This window comes from Coregonus clupeaformis, chromosome 35, assembly GCF_020615455.1.
Source record: "Coregonus clupeaformis isolate EN_2021a chromosome 35, ASM2061545v1, whole genome shotgun sequence".
Lineage (NCBI taxonomy): Eukaryota > Metazoa > Chordata > Actinopteri > Salmoniformes > Salmonidae > Coregonus > Coregonus clupeaformis.
Window position 1 is genome coordinate 17190141 of NC_059226.1, and position 19415 is coordinate 17209555.

General features: G+C 41.7%; 1 protein-coding gene across 1 annotated transcript; it reads right to left on the bottom strand.

The window, feature by feature from the left end:
- Window positions 1–1248: 1248 nt before the first annotated feature.
- LOC121551073 (homeobox protein Hox-B1-like) lies at window positions 1249–4578 on the bottom strand. Its single transcript, XM_041863603.2, has 2 exons — window positions 3829–4578; window positions 1249–2810 (listed from the first exon to the last, which is right to left on the bottom strand). The coding sequence occupies exons 1-2, from the start codon at window positions 4463–4465 to the stop codon at window positions 2491–2493; spliced, it is 957 nt and encodes a 318-aa protein (XP_041719537.2). The 5' UTR covers window positions 4466–4578; the 3' UTR covers window positions 1249–2490.
- Between the last annotated feature and the right edge of the window lie 14837 nt (window positions 4579–19415).

Here is a 19415-nt window from a genome sequence, read left to right on the forward strand (position 1 = left end):
GTACCCTTAAGGCCACTGTGTGTGTGTGTGGGGGGGGGGGGGCTTTCACCAATCCCCAGTGGCAGAGAAGAGCTGATGATTGAGCTTGACACACACAGTCAAAAAAGAACCCCCACATTCCTATTCAAATGTAACTGCTAATGAAAGTGCAGTGTTTAAAATAGCCAAACATGGTAACTAATACAACTTTTTAACGTTTTTTTTAATTACAAATATAGTGGTCTGTATTACCACAATGTTATGATATACCTGCATGGTACTAATAATTGAAATAGCATCTAGTGTGTTCTATGTAGGCCTAATTATCATACACCTGGCTTATTATCAGAAGATTGTTTAGTGAACAGTCTTGCCGTTGGCTAATGGCGTTATACATAAATCTAGGTTGGCCATCTACACCTGTATATGACTCTATTTTATTCCCAGTTGTAGTCTGTTTTAGTCTTCACCTGCTATAGGGACATGCATGGGGACAACAGTGGCATCGCTGTTGATGAGACCGAAAGAGAGACGCTCCTTGATGGACAAACAACACTGCTCGATAAAGAATGCGTTTTTTTTTCGTTAGTTATCTCTCCAAACCATTAAGGGTGTGTTTCAGAGAATGTCATACACAGTGCAAAGTTCGTACCCGTTTGTTTTGAGCCTATACGTAGAGTGTGAGGTAGAGAGAGACTTGGGGAGGGGAGAGTGTGTTTACATGTTTAGAGGCGTCCATAGGTAAAAAGGTCAGCGCGAGCCACCCGGAATGCACCGCAGCATTCCACACCCCACGCAACGTGCAGGGCAACACTATTGGGCTTGTAGGGTTAGTTTCGTAATTTCCACGGGGGTCAAACCAAGATCCCGTGTAGCTCAGTTGGTAGAGCATGGCGTTTGCAACGCCAGGGTTGTGGGTTCGATTCCCACGGGGGGGCAGTATGAATAATGTATGCACTAACTGTAAGTCGCTCTGGATAAGAGCGTCTGCTAAATGACTAAAAGGTATGCGTGCTGTACTTTGTAATACCATTGAAATACTTTAGAATCTGTTTGTCACTTGTGTGATGTACCAGCTATCACATATTTTGGAACAAAACTCATTCAAAAGGCATCGACCATGGCAACAAATAGGTTATAGGCTGCTCTAGGCCCTGGTTCATGCTGCCTATTTGCATAGGCCTCATGGAATATAGATATATTTTTACAATTAAGATAATTATAAATGCACGTTATCTACCATAAATTATAATAAAACTAACAACAAAATCTGCAATATCTTATTTTTATTTGAGGTAGACAGAGATGAACCAGCATTGATTGAGATCCTTTCCAAAAACATGTAAAACAGACATAAACTAATACAACTCAGTCGGTCTGCAGATACAAATAATACAATTCACTCCTATTGCCTTGAAATAGAAATCTGGGCCTAACCTTCGTAAATCAAACTAACCTCAGAATACCCTGTTTTTCGCAAGACACTAGCCTATTATCAAAACGTTTGACTCCATACTTGAAAAGTTACCGCATATTTATCCAAAAAGGCCCAATTCAAAAGTATATTGTCGAGTTGGTTTCACTCAGGCAGGTGTTAAAAGTTGCAATAACTTTCGTTTTAGTTGTATGACATGATAAACGTTTTCTATCCTCTGGCCATTTAATAATATAAATACTCCCTCTAATCATCATTCGTCATTTTGGATAACGTCATCTTGCGTGAACCATTCCCTGTATAGGTTTAGTTCACGTCTCCTATTTAGACAATAACAATAGGCTGTACAGACATGTGTTAACATTACTAGAGTGAATATCATTGGGTAATCCACCGGCTCGTGTTTAAATTAGTAATTTCACTGTATATTTCAATTAAAGAACATCTGCCAAGTCACACAAAACTTCCCGTGTAAAGTAATACCCTGTAATTCTATAGTGCAAAGAGTCAGTAACACATGAACCCTTTCTACCTCACTTACTGACGGTAAAGTTGCTTCATGTCAAAACCTCTATACAAAAAAAAGAAGAAGAACCAAAAAAATACATTCCAAAAAACACTACAAAATAGAAACAAATTCAACAATACTATAATGTTTTGCCAAGAGGCTCCCTGTATAAACATTATTATAAGGCTCACTTTGAGATTTGTAAACATGCAAAAGTGCATCACTCCAATAGTCGTGGGTATGAAGATTTACGACCCTGTACATCCAAACAGATTTTGTGGGGTGGAAAGAAACGTCTAGTCTAGAAAGATGTTGCGCCCATCATCCACAGTTGTGCTTTTGTCACCTCGTTTTTTCTCCCTCGAAATGTGCGTTGCGAAGTAATTATTTTAGTTTAAATCATATAAAAATGAACTCCTCTTACAGACGCATTGCATAACGAGTGGAATAGCCTATTCAAGCTTGGATAGGAATGTTTTGACTTATTATCAATCAATTAACTTTTTCTTCCCATTCGAGTTCATCACTTTGAAGTTTAGTGCCTACAAGTTGCAGTTTATTTGGTCCATTAGGTCTCCGAACTGGGAGACGCGCCAGGAGATATGGAGCTGGAATGGTCGGAGTTGTCTTCCAGGTCCTTGGAGGAACCCGTACTCGAGGCCGGGGCCAGGCCCTCTTTCTCGCGCTTCTTCTGTTTCATCCTGCGGTTCTGGAACCAGATTTTCACCTGCGTTTCGTTGAGCTCGAGGGTGGCAGCGATTTCCACGCGCCTTGCCCGGGTCAAGTACTTGCTGAAGTGGAACTCCTTCTCGAGCTCGGTCAGCTGTTTGGTTGTAAAGTTGGTGCGGATGGTGTTCTGAGGTCCCATTCCATAGTCAGCCACTTTAGCTGTGAAAAAAGAGAGGGAAAGGGGGGGACGCATTAGAATGTGGAATAGATTGTATGCCTACAATATGGAAATGGTATGTGTAAAATATGAAAATTGTCATATATTCGAAGTCATATTAAATTCACCAATCCATCGTTCTATTGTTAAGCTCCTAAAGAAAAAAAGTGTGATTTGACATCAATACCGCATAAATCATCCTTAATGATTAAAATATTTTTTGGGAATGAAGATTGGATAATGTGATACTAAAGGGGTCATCAATTACGCGCCCAACCATTTCAAGTCCCAAACTGTTGACTACTGTATATAGGCATGTTCACAGACCCAACCTCCTACTTCTTTTCCCATTACTCACTCCTGAAGAATGAAATAAAGCTGCCCCACGTTGGGGGAGATATAAACGCATATGATACGTGTAATTCCATATTCCGACCTTAATATTTAAAGATATTTGCCCACAGTACTAGGCCTACTGAGTGAGGTTGAAACGTGGGTCGGGCACTCAATTCAGACGAGCCAAGCATTACGAGGAAGGAAAGGCTGGGGAATACAAAGGCCAACAAAAACGAATGGAGCCAACCGAGAACTGGGACAAGACAAAGATAACAGAGTTGGGTCACTTCCTAGGGCGTAAGAAAGCAGGTCTGCTCGATGCATTAGTGCACGGGCTGAGTAGACGGTGAGAAAATAACAGGCATATATCAGGCAAATCTACCAGAGGCATGTCTGGTCAGAGATACCACTATGACCCGGAATGGTGCTGAGAAATCCCCATATGTTGTGGATCAGAGATAGTGGAGTGAGGCAACACTATCCTCAGTCCTCAGTCATGTCCCTTATGGGCTGGAGAGTGCATGTTCATTTGCATACCACATCCATTAGCCTACCTGAGCGGTGGGTCGACATGTCTGGGTCACCTGGTTTACTTGTAATGAACTTTGAATTACCTTATCTGACAAGAACGTTTCGATTTCGTGCATGGGTCAGTGTGATTTTATTTGGACTCTCCCATCTCACCTGTTTTAGGGGGGTTCCTCTTGACTTTCATCCAGTCGAAAGTCTTTCCTTGTGGTGTTTGCTCTGCGTCCTTCTCCCTCTCCTGAGAGTCCGAAATGTCAACATAGGTGCTCTGCAAATAACCCCGCTGGTGGTCCTGGCCCTCGCAGCCGTGGTGCTGGTACTGTGCGGCGGGGACAGCCCCCTGCGCCCCGCAGTATGCCCCGGCCAGAGAGCCGTAATTAGGGCCTACATTGGAGGCGGAAAGGCCCGATGATTGATAATACATCCCGTCCTGCTCGTTGATAAAGTACTGTGGGTGTCCATAGTCCGGGTTGGCGCACGCCTGCGTCCCATATCCCGTAGTCCCTGTACTGCCATATGGAAGGCCCATGCTGGCATGATGCGGCTGGGGCTGATGATGATGCGCGTAGCTACTGCTCTGGTGCTGATGTTGGGCCACCGCCGCCTGGGCGCTGCCCCCCACGCAAAGCCGTTCATCACCGTTAAAGCTGTCACTTGTTGTGCCGGAGCCCGAGTGAAAAGGGGCCTGGAAGCCTTGGTCCAAGTGGTGGTATCCGGACTTGGGTGAGTAGGCGTTCGTCCCACGGTTACAAATTGAGTACTCTAAGAAAGAGTTCATTCTGGAATTCTCCATGCGGCAATTGATGACGGAGGGTGAACCTGCGTTTCAGGGGATTCCTCCTACCCTGCAACCTCTCGGTATGTCATGTGGAAGGGGAAAAAAGAAGAGCTCACCTCCCCGAGCAGTCACCCTGGGATTCCCTATAACACTTTTTTTTTTTACCTCAGCTGCGGGTCACGTGAGCGGTCACGGCGCCAATGGTGAGGGGGACCTCCAGAAGTTTGTCAGCGCACCGCGATCATCGATCAAGCGGCCTACATTTGCATGACAAAGCCACTTCAATCAAACCGGCCCATCAATCTGATAACAGCACGTATATGTCAAACCCCTCTGAAGGAACCTCTCCCGAACCGGCAGAGAAAGAAATAAAGAAATTCGCAATCCCCCCATTTCGTTTCTCCCCTATTCGTGGATTCCCTATACTTCCTTTAAAAGTGTAGAAGTCCATTTGGTTAGGCCTATCAGATAGTTGAGCTAGGGTGAGGCCCCCTGTAGCTCAGTTGGTAGAGCATAGCGCTTGCAACGCCAGGGTTGTGGGTTCGATTCTCACGGGGGGCCAGTATGAAAAATGTATGCACTCACTAAAACTGTAAGTCGCTCTGCATAAGAGCGTCTGCTAAATGACTAAAATGTGAGAGTTGGATGCTCATTGCTACAACTAAATACATAATATCCACTGTATTCCATGCCCGCATTACACAAAGAGGACTGCGTAATGTCATTAGATATTTCTGGCCCAAGCGAAAAGGGCTCACCACAGAACCTAATATCTGTTTAACACTCGGATTGGAAGTGACGACATCGTTTTCAGATCGGTCCCGAGCCTGCATTGGCCTATCTAATTGAATCAATGAGCTGATCTATTACAGAAACGAGGTTAGGCCGACAGCAAGCCTTCTGCTAACTCCGGACCAGCAGAAAGAAGTCAGGATATTTCTCACTGATACGAAGAGTCCTTAGTATGTACAGTTTCATAACTGTTGAATGGAACTTTCTGTTCTATATTCTGAACTAACATGACTTTGCAATTTATGGAAGGCGGAAGAATAATTACTGAGCATAATTAAGAGGCATTCAACGTGTGTTGAAATATGATATATTTTGTCATCCACATTCCACAACAACCAGGACCCCATCAATAGTGTAATGAATGAGTTGTCTAGACCAGTGGTTAACAAGCGTAGGTGAAAAAATAGGAAATGGCAAAGGCTAATTATTAATTGTGGCGACAATAGGTAAGAAAGTCTGCCTGTTCATGAAGCAGCCCACGCTCAAAGGAGGGAGACTGAAGAATCTCCTATATATTTGCTCGTTGATACATGGTGAACAAGAGGGACAAACAATATGACGCCCACAGTAATTTGTTACTTGTCAGGATGTTTACTGTTGGGCTCGCATCCATGAGAACGGGATGGTTGCATTGCGCGGCCAAAAGTTCAAACCAAGTAGCTTGTTGTTTACCTTGGCGATATAGTTTCTCTCTTAAGAGTACTCCAACCTTTTAGCTACCACCCCTCAAATGTAGTTATCGGTTTAGTAGAGCCAACCTATAGAGTGTCATTCGATATGCTGCCTCACTGCAAAAGTAGTCCTAGTTTTCTCAATATTATTAATGGGTTATGTAGTCTATCTTTATAGGTTTAGTAGTCTACTCAGTTTACAATCATTTTGTCATTGACTATATCGGAAACATTCAGTATTTTGGTTAACCTCAGCATGTTTCTTCAGAAAACATTGATTGCAAGCAAGTCAACCAGGCCTGGTATTTCTCAGGAGAAAACCTCATCTCAACCCTCAACCTGCTTACCCCCACCATCCCCTCACACACGCACACACACACACACACACACACACAACACACTGCCCCTGACGAGTGACCCATATCATTAGTTGAGGAGCGTTGTAACGCCTTAATAACAACAATATAATAATGTGCTATCAAGCATTTGCATTCTTGTTTCAGTTGGAGTTTTAAACTAGAGCTTAATACGTTTATTGACTCTAAAAACGGCTGTTCTTATTCTAAATAGCTATGTTTTTATAACTCAATTTATCTTTGTTTTTTCAATGCAAAACATAGGCTGGATTACATTATATTCGTTATCGACTGTGAAAGACGTCAACTCTAATCTGTGATGTTGTCTTTTTCACTAAAAATAATATGATATGAAATATTATTATTTTTAAACTAGCCATGCATTAAAGTCAATCAAATGCATACATGTCTATCCTTCACTTTAACATAAAACATTACTTATTTTTTTATCCGAATTTCTTTGGCAAAGTTATTCAAACTGGCAATGAAAAAGTAAAAACCTCCAAATGCTATTCAACCTACCAATGAGCAGCCTGAAAAACGTTTTAAAAGCTAGGTGTAAACGAAATTACCCGCATTAGGCTGTGTTTGTTTGTGGTTATAGCAGGCCTATTTGTTACATGGTAACTTTCAATAAATACTAACAATTGTTAACATACAACAAAAATGTGAAAATAAAATAAAAAGCAATAGCCTACAATCATTTAGAAATAACATTACAAGTTGTTTAATAGACTATGCTCCAGATAAAACTAAATAGCTATGTGAAACGTTTTTTAAATATTCATTAACTTTGGAAATTGTTATTGCTATTTTCCCATTGGATGGACAATTTTCCCATTGGATGGACAATTTTCCCATTGGATGGACTTTATGCTCTGACGCATTTGACTATGCATAGGCTATGAATTCCTTCGATCATTTGTGTTCATTCATTTACGAAAATACTTTGTTGGATCATTGAAAAACAATTTTTAACAGCTAATATGCTCTCCAATGTATCAACGTTTGTGAGTTTATAATAAACATATACTTTTCCTAAGCACAATCAGGAATTTACATGGGAAACTCTTACAAGCCATTGAGGAAACATTAGGCTTCATTTCTGCTGTAAACAAACTGTTGTGGCAAAATCACCAGTTAGCTGCAAGGTTAACAAAAGGTCACGAGAAAGAAATCTTAATCCATCTAAAGATGAATTCAAATGCAAATGTGAGCAGAGATTAGAATGGAACCCTCTGATCATTGCCCCCTTCTTAACACTTCGCCACGTGTAATCCCTTTACAGCAAACTGCTAACAAATAGAACAGATACGGCCATACATGCAAATGGTAATGACGCCAGCAGGATCCACCTAGTGGTACGACGAGGTAACAACAACTCAGGGAGTTCGATTTCTTCTTCTAGGCGATGTTTTTTCAGCGTCCCATTCCAGCTTGTCTTATCTGTTCAGGAGCATAAAAGGTATCTGTGTAGTACCACTCGAAACGATAACAAGATACCATTTTATGAGAACATTATACATGAATCCACTTTGATTTAACCGTCTGTAATCATAATAACACTGTCATGACAATAGTAGGCCATATTAGTGGTCTATGAGGGAGGATAATAGCAAACGGAAAAAGATAAACAATAAATATGGCTACAATATGAATATAATTGCATTGATAGCCCAGTGTATTTAAAAAAAAAAAGCAATACTAGAAAGTGGAGAAAGTGCTGTAAATATCACCCTTTATGTTGTGTTTTTAGTAAGATTATCTTGCATAAAGCCAAACCAGTTTTTTCCCCTTTAGTTGGTCTACTGCTCAGCGCAAGATTCCAGGACTGACTCTAGATAAGGAACACTTAGGCCCTAAGTGTAAAGAGGAATCTTTGAGAATGAGTCAGGAATTCCTATAAGACTTTCTATTGCAGCTGAAGCATAGACCCTAAAACCTCTTCATTTTCCCAGACCACCACACTCACATGAACTTTGTTTGAGACCTGTGAAGACTTATGTTGGCTCCCTGAGCTTCTGCTTAGCAGGTTAACATTGTTTGGTTGCACATAGGAGATCTGGGTTTGTCACATTGGTGTCGTGGTTCTTGTGAGTCCTTGTGACGAGGAGGGGGGTCAACGGGGGGCAAACGTAGCTGAGGAGGTTCAGAACACCCACTTGGGTTATTTGCAGTGTACACTCTGGATCTGAATGTGGCCTTCTATGCTGCCTGTGGGTACTTGTCTGATGCCCAAAGCAGGCTGTGCTCTGTTGTTTTGTTAGCTGACTTGAATCATACAGTACCAGTCAAAAGTTTGGACACACCTACTCATTCAAGGGCTTTTCTTTATTTTTTAAACTATTTTCTACATTGTAGAATAATAGTGAAGACATCAAAACTATGAAATAACACATATGGAATCATGTAGTAACCAAAAAAGTGTTAAACAAATCAAAATGCTGAACACTTGTTGGTTGCTTTTCCTTCACTCTGCCATCCGACTCATCCAAACCATCTCAATTGGGTTGAGGTTGGGGGATTGGTGTCCTTTAGTAGTGGTTTCTTTGCAGCAATTCGACCATGAAGGCCTGATTCACACAGTCCCCTCTGAACAGTTGAGGTTGAGATGTGTCTGTTACTTGAACTCTGTCAAGCATTTATTTGGGCTGCAATTTCTGAGGCTGGTAACGCTAATGAACTTATCCTCTGCAGCAGAGGTAACTCTGGGTCTTCCATTCCTGTGGCGGTCCTCATGAGAGCCAGTTTCATCATAGGGCTTGATGGTTTTTGGGATTGTACTTGAAGAAACGTTCAAATTTCTTGAAATTTTCCGTATTGACTGACCTTCATGGCTTAAAGTAATGATGGACTGTTGTTTCTCTTTGCTTATTTGAGCTGTTCTTGCCATAATATGGACTTGGTCTTTTACCAAATAGGGTTTTCTTCTGTATACCCCTGTACCTTGTCACAACACAACTGATTGGCTCAAACGCATTAAGAAGGAAAGAAATTCCACAAATTAACTTTTAAGAAGGCACACCTGTTAATTGAAATGCATTCCAGGTGACTACCTCATGAAGCTGGTTGAGAGAATGCCAAGAGTGTGCAAAGCTGTCATCAAGGCAAAGGGTGGCTATTTGAAGAATCTGAAATATAAAATATATTTGGATTTGTTTAATACTTTTTTGGTTACTACATGATTCCATATGTGTTATTTCATAGTTTTGATGTCTTCACTATTATTCTACAATGTAAACAAAAGTAAAAAATAAAGAAAAACCCTTGAATGAGTAGATGTGTCCAAACTTTGACTGGTAGTGTACATCAGATGCAGATGGGTGGCTAAAATCATAATCATTACATCACAATCTAGAAGCCTTATTTTGTTAGCAATGTCACTGCTGCCAGACTCTGTTGGCTCTACATAGTGGCAGTGGCATCATCCTCTCCCCTATCCTCAAGTGCCCCGATGCCGCGATCTGGCATTGACCAAGGATGTGTCCCAAATGGCACCCTATTCCCTATTTAGTGTACTGCTTTTTAACCAGGGCCCTATTCCATATTTAGTCCACTACTTTTGACCAGATTCCATAGGATCCCATAATGCACAATATAGGGAATTGAGTGTCATTTGAGACACAGCCCAAAGGACACTGCCAAAGTGTTTTTGCAAATGATGATGCAAATGGCGCTAAGCGATTTGCGTCAGTATACGCTGCTGTTTTCGTTTCGGCTGGCTGAGCGTGGAGATGCCACCGTCGCCAAACCCTTATGGACCCTTATTTTCAGACATGTCCTGCTGCCTCCAGATACGGATAACAATATTTACCTACATGCAAAGCTACTGTCCTCCAGCTCTATCCAAGCAAGGAAAGCGTATTTGATGTGTTCTGTCAGGGTTGTAAACTCACTCTGTGTACTGTACACAAATAGCTTTGGCTTTTTGCATGTTGACTCACCAGCTTTGAGAAGGTGAAAGTAGTGATGCTCAGAGACACTCATAGGTGTACATAAATGTTTTTCAAGTAAGGTGCTATGTGTTATGATATTCAGAATTATAGAAATGAGGGGGGGGGGGGGAGTTTGTTTTGTGGCATGGATAGGTTACAGTCTAGTAGTATTTTGGTGATATGAACCAGTTGCGCTAAGCTCAATACACCAAAGCACTAATATAACACTTCTCTAGTCATTTGCCAAATTCATTTACAGTGCCTTCAGAAAGTATTCATACCCCTTGACTTATTACACATATTGTTGTGTTACAGCCTGAATTCCAAATATATATATATATATTTTTTAATTCTCACCTATCTAAACACAATACCCCATAATAACAAAGTGAAAACATGTTTTTAGATATGTTTGCAAATTTATAGAAAATGAAATACAGAAATATCTCATTTACATAAGTATCCACACCCATTTGCTATGACACTCCAAATTGAGCTCAGGTGCATCCAATTTCCTTTGATCATCCTTGAGCCGTCACTACAACTTGATTGGAGTCCAGCTGTGGCCAATTCCATTGTTTGGACATGATTTAGAAATAAACACACATGTCTATTTGAGGTCCCACAGTTGATAGTGCATGTCAGAGCAGAAACTATACCATGAAGTCCATGGAACTGTCCGTAGATCTCTGAGGTAGAATTGTGACAAGGCATATCTGGGGAAGGGTATAAAACAATTTCTAGAGTGTTGAAAGTTTCCAAGAGCACATTGGTCTCTATCATTTGGAAATTGAAAAAATATGGAACTACCCAGACTCTGACTAGAGCTGGACCTCTGACCAAACTGAACTACCGGGCAAGAAGGACCTTGGTCAGGGAGGTAACTAAGAACCCAATGACCAGAACTACAGAGTTCCTTGGCTGAGATGGGAGAACCTGCCAGAAGGACAACAGTCTCTACAGCACTTCACCAATCTGGGCTTTATGGGAGAGTAGCCAGACGGAAGCCACTCCAGAGAAAAAGGCACATGACAGCACGCCTGGAGTTTGCAAAAATGCACGTGAAAGACTCAGAGATCATGAAGCAAAATATTCTGTGGTCTGATGAGACAGAAATGTAACTCTTTGGCCTGAATGCAATGCGCTATGTCTGGAGAAAACCAGGCATTGCTTATCACCCATCTAACACCATCCCTACCATTAAGCATAGTGGTGGCAGCATCATGCTATGGGGGATACTTTTCAGCGGCAGGAACTGGGAGACTGGTAAGGATAGGGAACAATGAATGGAGCCAAATTCAGGCAAATCCTTGATGAGAACTTGCTTCAGAGTGCAAACGACCTTAGACTGGGGGGAATATTTATGTTCCAACAGGACAATGACCCCAAGCATACAGCCAAAGCAACGCTGGAAGGGCTTCAGAAGAAGAATGTGAAAGTCCTTGAGTGGTCCAGCCAAAGCCTAGACTTGAATCATATTGAAAATCTGTGGAAAGACTTGAAGACTGCTGTTCACCGCTGTTCCATATCTAACTTAACAGAGCTTGAGAAAATCTGCAAGGAAGAATGGGAGAAAATCCCCAAATCCAGATGTGCAAAGCTGATACAGACATACCCAAGACGACTCAAAGCTGTAATCGCCACCAAAGGTGCTTCTACTAAGTATTGACTCAGGGGTGTGAATACTTATGTAAATTAGATATTTCTGTATTTCATTTTCAAAAAATGTGCTACAATTTCTAAAAACATGTTTTTTCTTTGTCATTATGGGGTATTGTGTGTAGATGGTTGAGATTTTTTTTTAATTGAGTCAATTTTGAATTCAGGCTGAATCACAACAAGATGTGGAATAAGTCAAGGGTATGAATACTTTCTGAAGGCACTACTATACTATTAATATACCCTAACAAGCTGTGGTTGATGAAAATGTTGGAGGAATGTGGCCAGACATCCTGTCACTATGGAATCCATATAGTTGGCTCCACCGCTGGCTAGATCTGGTACTGCAAAGGGTAATGTTTTGGTAACCAGTTGCATGATGTTTTTGATTCTATGACAGTGGCGGCCCGCCCATTGGGGCGTTAGGGGCGGCACCCCGCTTGTAATTGGTAAAAAAATATATATATATATATCACGTAATTCATGGATTATTTTGAAATGCTCATAAAAGTGCGGTAAATGTGTACATTTTCCTTTTTCAAAAATATTTTGTTCAAAACAAGCTGTTCAGTTACTTACTACTACTCTGCCTCTCAGTGACTGCCAGCAGCTCCGCAGGCGCATAGGCCATGCGAACATTGCTTGGATCGTTTTTCAGCTATTTGCTATGAGGGGAAATGCCCCAATGAAATCGCATAATTTTATAGCATAAAAACAGCACAAAGTAAATGGACTGTCTTGGGTCGCTCAAACGTGCGCTCAGTCAGAACTTCTGGGTCTGCTCTCCCTCCCAATGAGTCTCTCGCGCCAGACGACTTACTTGCGCATGTGAGACTAGATCTGCTCTTTCAGGTACAGATGGCGCTAAACCAAAAAGCAAATTGTAATTAACTTGTAAATAAATAATCATAACAGCCATGGGAGCCAGGGACCTGATAAACCGGACATCTACATCCGACAAGAGTCGATGGACAGAGGGATTCACTAGCTAGAATCTTCTCATCGCAGATCTGGTAGGACACAAAAGCATGACAGTGGCTGGCCAATTTTATTGTTCATCAGGTTTTACTGTGGGTGACAGGTCAACATGTTTTGTGGACTAAAACAGCATAGAACCGGGTGTATCACAAAGGATGATCAAATGAATTAGCCAGCTACAGTACTTTTGAGAAACATTGAGAAATAGTTTGGTCAATTTTTGGGGTCAAATTAATCAGTTATCTACCTCCATGACAATTTCAAGTCTTTCTAAAGTAATATCTGACTAACTCAAAAATATGAAGTTATTTCAGAGTGAAAGTTGGCTAGCGCATCATGCTTTGTGACATTATGTTAGCTAGCTATCCCCAATTATATAATGTGTTTTCACTTATTGCATCTGCATGCTTGTTGAGTTCTCCTTTGTGCACTCCTTCGTTCATGAGCTGGCTGCTCGTTCAAAATAGTATAATCTAATCTGTTCAAAACAGCGGCATGCAAAAGTGAAATAGGTGTATTTATGCTGTTGTTCAAATGTACAGATCGCTTTATATATCTTCTCAAAGAAACTACCGGTAGTTCGAAAACATGGGCATCATATTTCTGTCTTGCTGCTTTGTTGACAACTCCAACCGCACCGCACCCTGGGTATTCAGCTAATCAGCGGCCGCCAATGTTCTATGATATCACATTACCAGTATTTCCTAATGTCATCTTAAAATTGTTATATTGTGGGATGCACTTTCTTGTATTTCCCATTACATTATTTCCCTCCACACCATCTTTCCAAACTTACCCTTCAGATAGATACACTATATATACAAAAGTATGTGGACACCCCTTCAAATGAGAGGATTCAGCTATTGCAGCCACACCCACTGCTGACAGGTGTATAAAATCGAGTGCACAGTCATGCAGTCTCCATAGACAAACATTGGCAGTAGAATGGCCTTACTGAAGAGCTCAGTGACTTTCAACGTGGCACCGTCATAGGATGCCACCTTTCCAACAAGTCAGTTCATCAAATATCTGTCCTGCTAGAGCTGCTCCGGTCAACTGTAGGTGTTGTTATTGTGAAGTGGAAACGTCTACGACCAACAACAGCTCAGCCGCGAAGTGGTAGGCCACACAAGCTCACAGAATGGGACCGGCGAGTGCTGAAGCGCGTAGCGTGTAAAAATCCTCTGTCTTCGGTTACAACACTCACTACCGAGTTCCAAACTGCCTCTGGAAGCAGTGTAAGCTCAATAACTGTTCGTCGGGTGCTTAATTAAATGGGTTTCCATGGCCGAGCAGCCGCACACAAGCCTAAGATCACCATGCACAATGCCAAGCATCGGCTGGAGTGGTGTAAAGCTCACCACCATTGTACTCTGGAGCAGTGGAAACACGTTCTCTGGAGTGATGAATCATGCTTCACCATCTGGCAGTCCGACGGACAAATCTGGTTTTGGCGGATGGCAGGAGAACGCTACCTGGCCAAATGCATAGTGCCAACTATAAAGTTAGGTGAAGGAGGAATAAAGGTCTTGGGCTTTTTTTCATGGTTCGGGCTAGGTCCTTTAGTTCCAATGAAGGGAAATCTTAACGCTACAGCATACAATGACATCCTAGACGATTCTGTGCTTCCAACTTTGTGGCAACAGTTTGGGGAAGGCCCTTTCCTGTTTCAGCATGACTATGCCCCTGAGCACAAAGCGAGGTCCATAAAGAAATAGTTTGTTGAGATCGGTGTGGAAGAACTTCACTGGCCTGCACAGAGGCCTGACCTCAACCCCAGTGAACACCTTTGGGATTAATTGGAATGCCGACTGCGAGCCAGGCCTAATCACCCGACCTCACTAATGCTCTTGTCGCTGAATGGAAGTCCCCGCAGCAATGTTCCAACATCTAGTGGAAAGCCTTCCCAGAAGGGGCTGTTATAGCAGCAAAGGGGGGACCAACTCAATATTAATGGCCATGATTTCGGAATGAGGTGTTCGACAAGCAGGTGTCCACATACTTTTGGTCATGTATTTACCTTATTTTGTTCTTTCTCCTTCATTATGTCTTTAAAAAAAGATAGAACATAGTTACATAGTTATTCCACCTTTGTATCAATTGACTGTGGCTTATGTTGACTTGATTTATTGTAGTTAAACCAGATGGTAAGACATTGAAGCCATTATTTTCATAAAATGAGGATTAAGTCAGTTTTGACAGCTAGTTTTTCATTTCATAATGGTACCTGTGTCAATACTTCAGACTAAGGTATTTTTCAGTGATGATTAGTCAACTGCTGTCACCACAGTTATTGTCTATCCAGCCATCCAGCCACTTAATGTAACAATTTGTACAGTGCTCGGTGGCATCACCATTGTGAATGGTGTTGCAGTATCTCAGAGGAGAAAATTACTTCCATCAACAGGTAATAAAACACATTAGAATATTGTGATGTCATAATACAGTATACCCAGCGCCGTCATTGACTAAATCGCTATACACTGAGTGTAACAAACATTAGAAACACCTACCCAGCAGCATTGCAGTTCTTGACACACTCAAACCGGTGCGCCTGGCACCTACTACCATACCCTGTTCAAAGGCACTTAAATATTTTTTCTTGTCCATTCACCCTCTGAATGGCACACATACACAATCCATGTCTCTATTGTCTCGAGGCTTAAATCCTTCTATAACCTTTCTCCTCCTCCTCATCTACAGTGATTGAAGTGGATTTAACAAGTGACATCAATAAGGGATCATAGCTTTCACCTGGATTCACCTGGTCAGTCTCTGATAATAGAATCACATATTTTGTTCTATATTTTCCAAATTTGAATATTGAATATAGCAAACAGATATGTGGCAAATTAGCTGATTTCATTTGTGCAATATCAGAGAAAAAATATTTGTATTGATCTCCTGCTTTATTGTAAGTGAGTGACTTCAATGCAATAACCTGCTACGTCATCTTCTATCCATCATAGATATTAACAGTTTGATTCGATAATGACCTCATGACCTTTGACCTGGTTAGAGTTCCGTAATTTGACAAAACCCACTTTGTGTGAGATGCCCTCCTCAAGGAGCCTGTCAGCTTCTGTGAGTGTGTTTCCTTCTACTTTCTGACAGTGTATGGGTCATATCATGACCTAGACCTACTGATTTTGATAAAACAACGCCCCTATACCGTATGGCCATACTGCTGAAGCGTGCGGATTGTCGCCGGCCTATTCTCTAAGCGCTGTGTCATCGGATCCTTCCGTTATACAGAGGAGGGCGGTCTGAGAACCATTGAGCGGCTCTGGGCTATTAGAAAGTCACATGACCCTCCAGGCCTATTACCGCATTCCTGGAAGCAGGCCCTGTCTTTCCCGAAAAGCGTGGAATGTGATAGGCGACGGGATGAGGAGATTTCCCTCTCGACTGCTGAGTAGACAGCCTATTACATTAACACCGCCGCAATGTAGAATGTAGAACCACTCTCCACACCAGAACCAGGAAGCAAATAAGACTAGAGAATAAAAAAAGAGGGGACTATCCTGGCTCACCAGCAGCACGTGTTCTCTGCCCATGTTCTAGACCACAGGATATGACCCTCCCCAAATCCCCCTCCCACAACCCCCCTTTCTATAGGCCCCTCCAGGCTGGTCATGCTATAGTCAGACATATTTCAGTTAGTCACAATGCACTCAGCTGTAGGCTGTTGAAATTCTCAACTTGATATGTGGAGAAAGGCTAAATATGAGGAATCTACACAGTCAATTTGTGTATGTGGGGTGGGGGTGGGGTGACACTTGCAGTATAAAGATATATGCATGCTTTGTAGTTGCAACATGGTTTTTTGTTATATAACTACATGGAAATGATGCTGGTAGTAACAGAATCTGGTCGGTTGCTAAACCAAGTGTCAAGTTGCCAAGTCAAGTCTTGTTGCCTGTTACTTCTCTTCAGTTACTGTGTGTGTAATGCTGAGAAGTTACAGTTCAGAGGTTAACATAGCGGTTATAGAGTAACTGAGGGCAATGTAACGTACGGTGTCAAGTGTTACCAATGTTTATCACTGTCTTTACTGTATATTGAGAAATTCATATTTAAGTGGTGGCAGAAACCTCAGTTGTGATATCCCCTGAACTCTGACCTGATACACGTGAGTGAGTAAATGTGTCTGTGTGTATTGGAGTCTGGCACAGCTGTGAGGCTATGGAATGATGAGATACAGTGGCTTGCGAAAGTATTCACCCCCCTTGGCATTTTTCCTATTTTGTTGCCTTACAACCTGGAATTAAAATTGATTTTTTGGGGGGGTTGTATCATTTGATTTACACAACATGCCTACCACTTTGAAGATGCAAAATATTTTTTATTGTGAAACAAAGAAGAAATAAGACAAAAAAACAGAAAACTTGAGCATGCATAACTATTCACCCCGATACTTTGTAGAGCCACCTTTTGCAGAAATTACAGCTGCAAGTCTCTTGGGGTATGTCTCTATAAGCTTGGCACATCTAGCCACTGGGATTTTTGACCATTCTTCAAGGCAAAACTGCTCCAGCTCCTTCAAGTTGGATGGGTTCCGCTGGTGTACAGCAATCTTTAAGTCATACCACAGATTCTCAATTGGATTGAGGTCTGGGCATTGACAAGGCCATTCCAAGACATTTAAATGTTTCCCCTTAAACCACTCGAGTGTTGCTTTAGCAGTTTGCTTAGGGTCATTGTCCTGCTGGAAGGTGAACCTCCGTCCCATTCTCAAATCTCTGGAAGACTGAAACAGGTTTCCCTCAAGAATTTCCCTTTATTTAGCGCCATCCATCATTAATTCAATTCTGACCAGTTTTCCAGTCCCTGCCGATGAAAAACATCCCCACAGCATGATGCTGCCACCACCATGCTTCACTATGGGGACGGTGTTCTCGGGTTGATGAGAGGTGTTGGGTTTGCGCCAGACATAGCGTTTTCCTTGATGGCCAAAAAGCTCAATTTTAGTCTCATCTGACCAGAGTACCTTCTTCCATATGTTTGGGGAGTCTCCCACATGCCTTTTGGCGAACACCAAACGTGTTTGCTTATGTTTTTTCTTTAAGCAATGGCTTTTTTCTGGCCACTCTTCCGTAAAGCACAGCTCTGTGTAGTGTACGGCTTAAAGTGGTCCTATGGACAGATATTCAATCTCCGCTGTGGAGCTTTGCAGCTCCTTCAGGGTTATCTTTGGTCTCTTTGTTGCCTCTCTGATTAATGCCCTCCTTGCCTGGTCTGTGAGTTTTGGTGGGCGGCCCTCTCTTGGCAGGTTTGTTGTGGTGCCATATTCTTTCAATTTTTTTATAATGGATTTAATGGTGCTCCGTGGGATGTTCAAAGTTTTGGATATTTTTTTATAACCCAACCCTGATCTGTACTTCTCCACAACTTTGTCCCTGACCTGTTTGGAGAGCTCCTTGGTCTTCATGGTGCCACTTGCTTGGTGGTGCCCCTTGCTTAGTGGTGTTGCAGACTCTGGGGCCTTTCAGAACAGGTGTATATATATACTGAGATCATGTGACAGATCATGTGACACTTAGATTGCCTACAGGTGGACTTTATTGAACTAATTATGTGACTTCTGAAGGTAATTGGTTGCACCAGATCTTATTTAGGGGCTTCATAGCAAAGGGGGTGAATACATATGCACGCACCACTTTTTTGAATTTTTGGAAACAAGTCATTTTTTTCATTCCACTTCACCAATCTGGACTATTTTGTGTATGTCCATTACATGAAATGCAAATAAAAATCCATTTAAATTACAGGTTGTAATGCAACAAAATAGGAAAAACGCCAAGGGGGATGAATACTTTTACAAGGCACTGTATGAAGAATGCTACGGAACAATGGAGAACTACTTCATCTGTATTGTCTCTAGCCTATCAAAAGATGTGGCGTATTTCATAGCCATATTTACATGGCTCTCAACCACAGTTTGTTTCTTTGTTTCTTTGCTTTTGAGCCTCTTTCCATATGGTTTGCCCCAGTTGCATTTGAAGGACATCAGCAGTTGTGGGCTGAGACAATGTGTCGGCAGCCATATTGGTTCACTGCCACATTGGATTTGTCTTATCTGTGTACAACCATCGCTGATAAGGTTAAAAAGTGATCTGGCTGTCAACTAATGTTATCACCCCAGATTGCCACCTGGAAAAACACAGGGAAATACCAGGAGGAGCGATGGTGACATCATGTTCATATACAGTGTCCTTTATAAGGTTAGACTTCACATTCCATACCATTATAATTTAGGTCACTTTTTATTATAAAGTTGCCCAAACATCACATATAATTTCAATTAATTTGGTAATAATTGTGTAATTACCTATTATATTACAATATAGTTATACATGGAGTAGTAATATGGAGGGGAGTGTAACGTGTGTAGGCCTAATAAATGATTATGTATTATTACATGTTAGGCCTACTTTATCAGCAGATATAATGTAATTCTGAGTGATTGTATTCTGGCTATCAAAGATGTAAAGTGATACCTGTCCTATTGTATCAAGGAGAGTTTCATTGTAATTCCACCACTGTACACCATAAAGATATGACATTACGTGAC